This window comes from Dermacentor albipictus, chromosome 10, assembly GCF_038994185.2.
Source record: "Dermacentor albipictus isolate Rhodes 1998 colony chromosome 10, USDA_Dalb.pri_finalv2, whole genome shotgun sequence".
NCBI lineage: Eukaryota > Metazoa > Arthropoda > Arachnida > Ixodida > Ixodidae > Dermacentor > Dermacentor albipictus.
The window spans coordinates 71871882-71884700 of NC_091830.1; the positions used below are offsets into that span (position 1 = coordinate 71871882).

The 12819-nt window shown below is 47.8% G+C and overlaps 1 protein-coding gene across 2 annotated transcripts in view; it reads right to left on the reverse strand.

The window, feature by feature from the left end:
- LOC135899113 (sodium-coupled monocarboxylate transporter 2-like) overlaps nt 1-12819 on the reverse strand; it is a 99510-nt gene that overhangs the window by 67769 nt on the left and 18922 nt on the right. Inside the window, exon 1 of one of the 2 annotated variants that reach the window (XM_065428393.2) lies at nt 3931-4364. The exons of the other annotated variant lie outside the window; for it this stretch is intronic. Within the exon in view, the coding sequence (XP_065284465.1) occupies nt 3931-4266 (336 nt within the window). The 5' untranslated portion in view covers nt 4267-4364. Of the gene's footprint in view, nt 1-3930; nt 4365-12819 lie in introns of those variants that run through there. 2 annotated transcript variants of the gene reach the window in all.

Consider the following 12819-nt stretch of genomic DNA (forward strand, 5'->3'; position numbering starts at 1 on the left):
ATTTGTAAAACGGTTGTTGAGCTCACGCTTTTTTGAAAGCGTGAAGCAGAACACCTGTTTCCGGCTACAGGACCCCATGTGCTCATGCTAGCTGCAGGAGAAGGTCATCCAAAGCTTCTACTTTCCGGTGGTGACACCTTTCTTTGAGTACAAACGAAGTCATTCCTTCATGTGGAGGCTGGCCAAAAGCCAGCTCCTCTATTTCGCACCCTGTTCTTTGCTTCGAAATTACGTAAACACTACAAGAAATAGCAGATCTCAGTTTTTTTTTTTCAACTAGGGAAAATGAACGCATTGGATAAGATCAAAAATACCATTTCTTGTCACAGGATAGGCAACTAGCTAAGCGAATCGTATCGTCTAAAGAAAGAAAGAATCAGGAGAATGAACTAACACGTATTTAGAAATTTTATCGCTGGTAAAAGTGCATTGGATGGGGATTGGCTGTGGTGTTGCGTTTCTGAGCATGAAGTCGCAGGGTCATTCTTGGACGCTGCGACCATGAGTGAACGTGGGGGCGGAATGAAACAATGCTCCACGATGATCGACCGTGCATTAGAGAACCCCAGGCATTCAACCTTATCCCTGAGTCCCCCAGTACGGCGTGATTCGTATTAGAATCGTCGTTTGGGCACGTAAATATCCTCAGTTAAATCTTTAAGTGTGTTCATTTCACTCAATTTTCTAAAATTCCTGCACATTTATTTAACGTGCAAACGTGTATGGTGAAGTTAGCCACGCGCTTCCTTAATAGCTTTCGCGGTAAGTATTAGTGACGACAACGATGAATTCATGCACCTCGTGGGTTGAGATGCCGCGGCGGGGCTTACGTGATGGAAGGAGATTTACGTTCCGCACACGCACGTGAGTTACGTGTTTCTTTGCTACTGATGGCATTGTTAGCTTTATGCAGTCGGATGCCTACACTACGATATAACCAGTAAAACGACGGATTGATTATGCCTAGGCCGAATTCTTATCCTTTAATTGTAACTTCAACGCCTCCTCAACAAAGTCCACTGCAGGAAATTTGCCTCTACAGGGAAGCCATTTAGGCGTCCCCGACAGCCAATTTGTTGTTCTACAAAAATAAGAAGAAAAAGAAACAAGTACCGCTACCGCCACTTCGCCACTGACTGCGTTCTGCTCTGGTGCTAACGGCATCGCTAGCGACGCAATTGGCAAGCGTGCCGATGCCAGCCCTTCTGAACTGCTCCAGCTATCGGTCAACTCGTACGCTGCTTGTTTTCACGCAGCAGTGGGAGCAACGGCTGGCGGATGCGTTGCAGGCAATGGCTTCATAATATAATCGGAACTGGCGACCGACGGCGTCTTCTATGTCATCTCGGGCGGAAAGAAGCAACGGAGAGATTACTTTTTGATAATGAAGATTGAATGCAATTTTTTACTGTAAATGCCACAGGTGCTGTATGTCCTTTCTTTAAGTATGTTCAAAGTAAAGTATGTTTAAATTATATTTTTAAGTACAAAATATTTTGCCTGTATAGTTGTCTTGCTTAACCAGGCAGATTCTGTTTAACCTTTAAAATGAGTTTACTGCTCTTCCAAACAGAGAGAGAGAAACTTTATTGTGTCCTTGATGGGTCTCTCTCTCTCTCTTCCAAACATGTGCGTTACTAATGGCCGCTGCAAAAAGTAAAGAAGCTGTGAGCTGCCTGCTCTCGCCGCAACGGTAAATCTTGTAAGTAGGCTTGAAACAGTAAGTAAGTAAGGCAGCTAATAATTAGATATTTGATTACCACCTCCTTATAAACATAAAAAAACGTGTGGCATAGTATTGCTCGATAACACTGTGCTTCTCATGGCCTTTTCACGCCCTATTGCTGTGTCAAGCGGATTTCTTTAGCTGGGGCGGTGTTTTGTTTAAAAATAGGGTATTCGGAGGAAAATTCTGACTCTCATTTAGAAATGACTAACACTCATTGCATTTAAACTTGCACATGGTCAATATCAACGTTAATAAGTTTGAATATATATTTTTGATAATACATCTCCAGCTATAATGTAATTGCAGAAATAAAAAAAGAGAAGCCGGAAAAACGTAACTATTGTCGAAAAACTATGTACTGCGAAGAAAAACCATGTAAAAGCAACCGGCCATGCAGCGAAGGATGGGGTTAGTCGGTTGGTGTGTAAATGAGCTGCGATTGGCCTTGATAGGGCAAGAAATTATTTTAGACATTCATCCGCGATAGATTAGGGCCGCGCTGGCTAACAGCTCCAGAGTTGGATCTAGTACGACGTAGTAGTTCTGCGGAAACCCGCAAGGTGGAGAGAAGTAATGAATGAAGGGAAATTGAGACATCCACCCGTTCGTAGCAATTGCTACAAAGGAAACCCATACGGGTTCCTCGAAAGAAAACGACGAATTTTTCTTCAATTATGAGGCTTTTCTTTCGAGGAACCCGTATGGGTTTCCTTTGTAGCAATTGCTACGAACGGGTGGATGTCTCATTTTCCCTTCATTCATTACTTCTCTCCACCTTGCGGGTTTCCGCAGAACTACTACGTCAAACTCATGCATTTGCTTCGTGTTGTCGACAAATTCGACTTCGCCCTGCCATCTGCTAGCCGCCTGGTTAGCTCAGATGGTAGAGCGGCTGCCCCGGAAAGGCGGTGGTCCCGGGTTCGAGTCCCGGACCAGGACGAATTTTTCTTCAACTATGAGGCTTTTCTTTCGAGGAACCCGTATGGGTTTCCTTTGTAGCAATTGCTACGAACGGGTGGATGTCTCATTTTCCCTGCATTCACTAGATCTAGTACGCACATTCATACTCAAGATAGGGAAGGCATTGAGGGCGTTCGGCATAACACGATTGGTAGGTCAACGTACGCGTAATGCGGAGCTTGTGGGCTCTGGTCCCACCGGCGACATGTTATACTTCGGTCACTTTCATCTTCCACTTTCACGTGTGATATTATACAATTCAATTTCAAACACCACTAATTACCCCTATGTTTGGCTTAATTGCGTGATTTCTTTATGTGGTCATGGTAAACCAATAGGAAATGGTATTCTTGTGGAAATAATGTAGCTGTTTGCGCAGTCAACCTGATTACGTAGCGCTGCACTTATTTGTTGACACTATTTTTGTTTGTTGCATTATTCGGTGTATCTCTTGCGTATACTAACCAGCAGTTAAATTTGCTTATTGTTGTGCTCACCTTCTTTCAAGGGCTTTCTGCCGTTGTAGGCGTTCTGCATTACAAGTTATTCGGCGCCCTGGCATTTTAAATTGACATAAACTCTGCGGTTTTATTTGCCAAAACCGCAGCCTTATTATGAGTCGCTCCGCAGTGAGGAACTCCACCTTGCGTTTGCGCATCTTTGGTTTCGTTAACGCGCACCTAAATCTAAGAACAGGAGCGTTCTTGCGTTTTCACTCTATTGAAATTCGGCTGCTGCCACTAGCATTCAACCCACGACTTTGAGCTGAGCGTTGCACTGCCATATTCACAGTGTTACAGTCACTGGTACTCTGAAGACATGTTCCTAATATACTGCTAATAAATCCTGTGTCTGCTTTTTTTAGTACATGAGTTCAGCGTTACCATTGGTGTGTTTTTGTCGAGATAAAACTGAAAGAAAGCTAAACAACGCTCCAAGATGCTACTAAATCCTACACTTCGTTCCACATGAGGTCCTACAGGTATTTTGCATATTTCTTAACACGTTAAATTTCTCGAGGGTCATTCGCGCTTCGTTGTTAAGTTTAACAGTTTCCTATGAACACACGGTAGACAGCTTGCGTAGAAAAAAAATAACTGAGGACACCTACACGCCCAATGCTCAGTGAGTATTGTAAACGTTGGAAGCGCCATTAAGAAATTTACGTTTGCCGGCACTTGCACTACTGCGTGAACGCTTAAGAGACGAGAAACGCGGTTGTAAACTGCAGCCGCCAGTACCTCGAACACTGAGGTGATCCGCATCCCGTACATCACCGGCAGGAAAACGTGGGCCGCGACGGGCGCCATGACAATGGTCCCCAACGCATGCCACATGAGGTGGAAACCGTAAGCGTAGAAGTGTCCCGCCATGCCAACCATTCCCGCGGACGAAACGATAGTCGCCACTACGGAGGCCGCCAGGGGAAGTGCTCGCAGTGCCCGGCTGCCCAGGAAGACCTCCGCGGTAGTGCGGGCCAGGCGTGCCTTGCGACGTAGCGAGAAGTAGAGGCCCAGTCCGAAGTTGAGGGCCATAAGCGCACCGAAGACCACGTACTCCAGGATAATGTCCTCCATTGCAGGCGTCTAACGAGGCACTGCTCGGTGTCCCGGATAAGGCCAGTCTTCCGGATCTAAGGACGCACGTGGTTGCTGTCGCTTTCTGTGAAACGATGTTGGAGGGATTTCCTGTTCCACAAACTCGGCAGCGCAGCCAAGCAACGAGCGCAAAAAAAAAAAGATAGAAGCGACCTGTACTGCCTGCTGCGGCAGTTTGTAAAGGGTGCTGTACTAAGCAGGAAAGTGTGCAGCAGACAGCTGCGAGTTCGTTTAGTACAGACAATTTAACGTACATGCGCCTTATGCGAGGTATTCCAGAGCAGAAGGGGAACCGAGGGGCTCGATTTTGTTAGTCATGACCACATAAAACCGAGAGACAATGGAACCAATGTTAGCATTGGGTAAATTAACTGCGATTTAAATTGGAATGTAGAAAGTAATGAAGAAAAGCCAAATGAAAGTGAACGAAAAGATAAATTTTCGCCGGAGGGAACCGAACGAAATTGGCAGTGCAATGCACACGTAATCTGGAGGCCTTATGTTAGGCCCCTACCGGCGAGAAGTTATCTTTTCGTCCACTTCCATTTCCCCTTTCTTCATTATTTTCAACGTTCCAATCTAAACTACAGGTAATTCCCCGATGCTTTCCTCGGCTTCATTGTCTGTTGGCTTTATGTGGACATCATTAACAAAATTGCGCCCCTCAGTTCGCCTTCTATCGCTTATTCATTGGGAGGGTCTCGAATCTGGCAGCCTTGATGTCATTAGGTAGCGTGCGAGGGTTTACTGGCCACGTGCCTGCTCTCACGTGACACGTGACGCCATCGGGAAAAAAAAGAAAGATGCCCCAGGTCCGCTCTCCTTGGCTCTGAGAGATTGCTGGGTAACGCTCCTAGTGCTAGATTTAGTAAGCATAAAGTTCTAGTCCTTTTAGCACCGTTAGTTCCCAAAGCATGAATTACCACCAATTCCCTCAGGTTTCCCTTGTAATAAATACTCAGGTTAGCCGACGAATTGATAGCCGGCGCCTCAGCCCAATCCGCGTTATCAACGGCGCTACGGCGCATGCGCCCTGCTCTATAGCGGATTGGTCGCGAAACGTTATGCAAGGGATGCGCGAGCGGCTGCGCAGTCAGATATCGAGGGAAAGTACCCCGACACAAATGTACAGATCCCACGAATTGTGGGAATCGATGTAAGCGAGGCTTTGTCTGCTGTTTGCGTTCATTGACGTTATTTGGCGGTGATATGTTGACGGCATACGACAGTCGTGGCGGGATGTGAAATGTCTCCTTGGCGGCTCCGCTTCTGTTTGTACTTGCTATGCTCGACACTTTATGCCAGCCTTCGTCTCGTCGGCACAAGTGCACGCTTCGACGCCATTCTGTAAAGTAGCGTTGTAGCTCATAAAATTGCCTCCTCTCTCTTTCTCTCTATTCCCTCGCTAACACTCTCCCCACCTCCTCCCTCTACTCTCGTCGCTGCTGCGGGTGAGCACGGTGAGAAGGGCGGCAGCTCCTGCGCAGCATTTTGAGGGGTCACGCCTAGTTAGGCGTCCAGAGGGCATTGCTCAGATGCGACACGGCGTACATACTGTCGTGCCGCCTATAGTCGTTGCGCATTCGCTTGTATACATATAATTGTTCGCGTTCAAAGTGCGACGACGTGCCTATGTAGTTGAAATGCACAAGCTTCAGTCCACTAAGCCATGCACATGAAGTTTGAGCCAATGTTGATGTTATATAGCGAAGGTTGGGTTAGGCCAGCCCCGTCGAGTTCGTGCACCCACTACCGATGGACCTGAACTTAAAAATCAGCAGTGATGACGAAGGAAACGGCTCTTATAGTTCAGTTTGGGCAATATAGATATTTGGTAGCAACTACTGCTCACGTCGCACGGCGCGTATGTACTCAATAAGCGGCGACACACAGCTCGGTGACATCATCTTTATCCACGTCACCGTTCCCGAAGACTACTGGTCGCATTCGCTAGGTAGATGGGTGGGTCTGTACGTATTCTTATGATTTCTTCATGCCAGAGAAGCACTGTTTACCTCCGCGTCAAACAGGAACGAAGAGAGTGTATTCGGCACAACAACATAAATAACCGCCTCGCTCAGTTACCAACAGCGTCAGCGCAGATATGTATGTTTTGCTAGATTTTGACAATATTTCATATCAGCGAAGTGCCGTTTCCGCAATATTCGAAGCTAACAGCGATCTGTGGTTGTAGATGTCGATAAAAATAAATGCACCGCATCTGCAAATCCGGCATCGAAGGCTGCAGCGCTCGAAGGCTTCATGAATATGGGTAATGTTTAACGAATGTGTAAAAGGAATACCAAAAGCTAGGTGCAAGCGCAGATATCAGTGACAACAAACTCTAAGGCAGCCGCGTCGGCACACGGAACTCAGCGTGTCTTTATCGGCCACACTGCTAGCACAACAGCGCACTCGGGCCTGTTCATAGCGTAGTCGATGGGTGAACGACATGCTTCCTCTTAAAGCCATCATTAATTAATTGCGATCCACGAAACTCACAACCGACGCACCGGCAACATGGGTGCAGGTACACAAACCAACCGGCGAAAGCCCCCGCCGCCATCAATGCTGCATTTCCGGCAGTAGTCTACGGTATCCATGTACCTGCAATTGACTTCTTCTGTAGATGGGATACTGGGATGCTCTTCCTTCGTAAACACACTCGTAATTATTCAATAAAGCCGCGCAGTTTTCCGGATTGACGTTTGTCCTGTCATCATCCACCAACGAAATGATGTCATCGGCAATGTTGGTGGCAGAAATCTATTTCCAAACTTGCTAGCGTTATTCCTAATAAGGGATTGACGGTCACATGGCATAAAATTGTGTTTGGCGGTTCAAAGAGCACGGCAGTATTCTATTTTCATAGCATGGAGTTTAATCGAAGATTGCGGCAGGCCTCTGCCTCTGCGTGCCTCTGCCTTTGCCGTCTCAAAGAGCCGTTTCTTTTTATTTTTTTATTGCGCGTAGCGATCAATGGAACCATGGTTTAGATAAGTTTGTTCTAACAGATTCTAACAGATATACGCGGTATGGGCGCCTGAAAAAACTCAGTTGGTTCTTCGTGTTTCGTTCTGCACGCCCCTCCCTTACATCGAAAAAAAAAGCATAACTCGAAGCTTCAAATGCGCGATAAAGAGCGACGTACGTTCAAGGCGGGCAGCTCATGCATGCGATCAAGCAGTCTGACGTTTATAAGGGGCAATACCAGTTTGCTCGAAGAGCCTATTGCAACGGAACTATTGTTGGTCGTGAATTGTAGCGGAGTGAACGAGAACGCGCTGCGATGTCCACAGAAGACAGGCTATCGAGGAAGTGACACTACTCGGTAGCCGACCCGCAAAAGTGCAAGTGCGAGGGCGACAGCGGCCTCGGCCCGAGCAGGTCCGGAACAGGCTCATCTGGTACGACAAGCGGAGTAGTGCCCAAACCTCCTGCAGCTGTGCCCAGTAGCCCGACCACTAGACAAAGCGACACCAAAACGCCGGCGGAGCCCAAGGCCTCGGGAGATCCGCCATATCTACGCTGAACAGAGTGATGCGGTCGTCTGTGAGAAGACCCTGTACCAAGCCATATTGTCTGGGGGCGTCTCCCAAGGAAGTTGCTGCTAGAACCGCGAAGTGGGCGAAAGCGCAGAGCGAGGTGACCCCAATGGTTAAGATCGAGGCGCAATCCGGCCCCACGATTCTATTGTACCAGGAGCCAGAGTTCCACATCTTCGAAAATAGAGAAGAGGTCCTGGAGGTGTTTCCACCTGAAGTGCCCGAGAAGGAGGAAATACATAAGATGCCCCCGTTCGCCACGGTGCAAGACCTTTGCTCTCCGACCAGTGAGACTCCGGACAGTCCGATTCATTCGACGTCGCCCGTCGTGAAGGTTCCAATCCAGGGTCCACCACTTTCACATCGTTCACCGACGCCACATGAAAGACTGTGCCCTTTTATGAAGCAGGCCAAGAAGAAAGGTGAAGCATCACACCGCAATGACGGCTCAAAACCGCTAGAAAAATGAACGACCGTTTTAGTTCACTTTCATGCTTGAATGGTGTGTCGCGATGTTCTTCAGCAAAGACTTCAAATGGCGTTTGCTTCAGCCGTTCTTGACATTGCGTTGGCAACAGTAATTTTGAATGGCTGCATTGTACAGCAATATGTACACATAATCGCAATTTTCTTGTTTTAATATCCATTCTTTCTGGCCTTCCCAGCAAACATTCACCGAATCTGCAGAACCTTTGTTGTAAGTACATTTCAAGAACGTCAAATTGCCCTCCTCACAGCGTGATAGTACTGACAAAACTCTGCTCTTCTTTCAGCGCTGTTTCACGTGGCAGTGCTTCACACTCCAGCTGGTTACGCTTTCTGGTCCACATTTTAACGATATTGTACTGTCGCATTCTACTCGCATGTCACCCTTCACTAGAATGGAAATTTTATTGATGCTCCTTTTCTTTTGTAACACTGTGAATAAAGACTGACTTGCGTTCTTCGCTAACCTATGTTCTTAAATCCTTGCACAATGACTAGTGCAAAAACATGTTCCGATCATTTTACTGGAACTGTTTACCTCGTCCCCGAATAGTCCAGCAAACGGATCTTACGTAGAACTAGCCTATGTTACCGTCACAGGCAGCACAGCACGAAGATTCCAAATGAGCAAACTCGCCAAGCAAATGTTTGTCATCGGTGAATGAGGTGCGTCTAGCGGTGAATTTTACAGAGAAGCGGTATACTGCTACCCCGCCATAATTTCTTTCGTGTCGTAAAGAGCAAGCTCATTGCCGCGAAGTAAAGCGAGAAGTGTGCATCTGCTTTGAAATAACTTATGCACTATTCTCCACAGTGCTCGGTATCGTCAGACAAATCGTAAAAACTAAGCGTCAAACCGTATTACTGGTGATAACGCGCCTGCAAGCAATCCGAAGCACGTAGCCTGCGTTTCCTGGTAAAAATAAGGTTTCCGTAAGCCCCTCGGAGTGGAAATACACCAGCCACAAAAGTGACGTCACCACACCTACAGGACACAGCTGTTGTTTCCGGAGAAAACGAGCGCGAGCGCCAAGCCCGCCGAGACGAGGAGGAGCTCCGTCAAGCACAAAACTTTCCCGAACGACGCAACTACCATAAAAACACAGTTCAAAATTCAACTGAGCGAATGCGAAATGGTTAGGCGCCTTTCGCATGACTCTGGTCCATGCTTTGGAGGTGTATGAAGTAGCGGAACAAGGCAAGTCGCAGGCCGAAAAACGTCTTTGGCTAATAAATAGGTAACTACATGTGGTGCCGCCATGTGAGTTTTCAGCCACGTTGTCAGGATCAATCTTTCTACGTGTTTACAGCTTCACTGTCAAACCGCTACCACTGCCTGCATTGGTTTCGTCAACTTTTTTTTTTTATTGAAGTGAATGTTAGGAGAGGTTGGCGCCTTTATGGTGGCACCGGCTACTCCTTGTCACTTGGCAAGCGAAACAAATTGGCGTAAAAAGGGAGAATAGCGACACAAAATATAACACTCAGTAGAACACTGGATGAATAAAAAATATACAGTCCAACAGTACATGAGCTGCAAAGTTCCGTGCATTAGTTCAGTCCACGTGCACATATATAAAGTCAGATGTTTTGAAGAGCCAAAACGCACATGTAATACACTGCAAGTACAGAACAGAAGTATACATATTGCGTGAAAGTTGCGATCACCACGTAAACCACTTATGAATTACTAACAACATTTATGTAACTCATTTAGCGTATTCGAATCATTGGATACCTAATATTTTCCCAAAATGTTGGTGTCCTCTAAAAACTTTTTCAGAGCTAGAAGTGCTCTTTTTTGAAGGCCCGCAGTTGGCCATGGGCCAAGCATCTTTTTAAAAGGGAATTGTCTTCTGTCTAATATATACAAATTAGCTTGCAGTACCGTTCTTTCTGTATCGTACTTCGTGCATTCGAGAAGAAGGTGATGCACATCTTCGTCTGGGTGGCCACATGAACACTGCGGACTAGAGACACGTTTTATTCTGTACAAGAAGTGTTTCGTAAATGCAGTACCAAGACGCACTCGGTGTACCAATGTTTCAAATTTTCTGTTGTCTCTTAGAGTTTCCGGCATTGATAAGTTTATACATGGGTCTATAGAGTATAACTGCGAGTTTTTAGATTGCTGGTCAAACCAGGTAGTTTTACTGAGGCGACAAGAAGTCTGACTCAGGATCAGACGGACTTCACTACGCAATAGGGGAAGATCGGTTGTCTCTGCGTGATTGTGCGCTCGATTCGCCGCTGCGTCCGCTGCAGTATTACCAGGAATATTGCAGTGCCCAACTTTCTGATTTCAACATGGGGACAAGCAGGCGCGGTTTATAGTAAAGGATGCCGAAATGCGGGGGAGGGTACACTGATGACCTTCAAACTGTAGGCGCTGCCTCTCATTCGCTTAAAAAACGGCAAAATTGCTTTCCATGACTGCAAGTGGAGTCACCGACTGCCGTTCCTGCAGCGAAGCTGTCTATGGCTAGGATCTGACGGATCGGGTCCGCGCGTAGACCACGAAGTTTTCATACGTGGGCCGATACCAAAGATAGTGCAAAACCGGGCCGACCCGCCGTCAGGTGGAGCAGCCATTAAGCACTCTCCATATGTGGGCGGTTCCCAAAGGTACTGCAATGCCGGGCCGGCCAGCGGAGCAGGTGACGCAGGTGTTAACTCCCCATACGTGGTGCCATGGCGAAGATAGTGTAATACCGGACCGCCCTGCGGCGGAAGTGCGGTTCCCTATCGAAGAGCCCCACATATGCAGCTTCGCTGGTTATCCACCTTCATGGAGTGGAAAGGCACTGAGTTTTCTTTTCCTTTTTAGCACATGTCAACACAGGCTATTTTCAAACGTTTCCTGCGTGCCTTTACGTGACCTGACAGAATTGCGATAGCAACTATATAGACACTCAAGGCGAATTTTATGCCGTCGCGGTCGACCTCACTCTGATGCTCCGCGTAAAATCCGAGGGCGATAACACCGTCCCCGGACGTAGTATGATTTATATACGCGAGTGAAAGCACGCTCGGGAAGCTAACAATGGCTTTATGTTGCCCCGTGAGCGAAAAAGAAAGGAAAAATAAAGGAGGGGCAAACCCGCACCACCGTTAAGGTATAACGGGTATAAAACCGAATATAAAATAAACGAAAACGGGCCGCCAAGGCAGCCCAAATCAGTTTTAGAGAAAAAGCCAATTGATAAAAGAAAAAAAAAGGCGGAGGCAAGCGTACGAAGGGGCCAGGAAGTGGAAGGAACAAAGACACGCAGAGAAAAGAGGGGAGCAGTGAAATAAAACTGCCTCCATGGGTCAGCAAGCTGCGCATGCTCCCAAACCCACCCCGTCCGCAGGGCAACCCAACACCGCCCACACAGTGACGCGCAGTTGGTTTATTATAAAGAAGAGCCAAAGCATTGGTGCGTCTTCGTGGTCTCGCTCGTGCAGCATGGTCTTGTCACGCCGAGGCGACTGGAATGCTCCGGAGAAAGGGCATCTCGAAGGAGACGCCAACAGTCTGCTGGCTGGACAGCTGCACAATCGTTAGAAGAGTTTACAAAAGAGGAAGGAAAAGGAGAAATGAAAAGGTGAGAAATGGAAATGTAGCATGCGGTTAGGACCATCCTACACGGGGAAGCCCCGCCATAGTTGGCTTATACAGTGAGGATGGCCACGAACAGTCATGCGAAAGTAATATGAAAGGGCGAGCCGAGAGGTAACAGAAGAAGGGAATTAGTAGGCATCGGGAAGGAGAGGAGGCACAGGAACAGAGGGAGAAGGAACGGAGAGGGTTACGAGCCGGATGAGTTGCAGGAGCAGGGTGCGGGATCGTGCAGTTTTGATGAGTGTGGAGTACATGTCGGAAGAGATGGTATCTACATTGTGAAGTCGGCGCAACCGCGAGGCAACAACTGCTGTGCGCGGGCATGAGGTCAAGTAATGAATTTCATCGACGTTCGAGGTACCACACGCGCACCGATCGGAGGCAATGAGACGGAAACGATGAAGGTAGTAAGGAAAGTTGCCGTGGCCGGTGAAGAAATGCGTGAACAGACGAGGCGGGGGGAACCAAGAGGGAATGGCAAAGACGCTCCCGACCCATCTATGAAGGCTGGTACCCTGTCCCTCGCGCTGCCAGTACGAGTGCCAAAGCCGTAATGAGGCGGCGAATAATGTCTTTTTGACCGACCGGACTGTGGTGGGGCAGGAACGAAGTAGACCACCGGGTCAGTCAAGCGTGCGCGAAGGAAGGAAGGAAGTGGTAAAGCCCCTAAATTTTCCAAAAGTAGCGCCATTCTTAGATCTTTCCGCCACCCCGCTCACCCAGGCGCTTCCTCCTCCACTCCTCCTGTCGCCCCAGCCTCCTCCGCCCCCCATTGGCCAATCTGTGTCACGTGAAAGCAGGCCCCGCGCTTTTGTATATTTTTTTCCTTCTGGCGCAGAGCAGGCGCCGCGCTTTTGTATATATTTTCTTTCTAGCGCGCTGCGACCCCCATTCTTG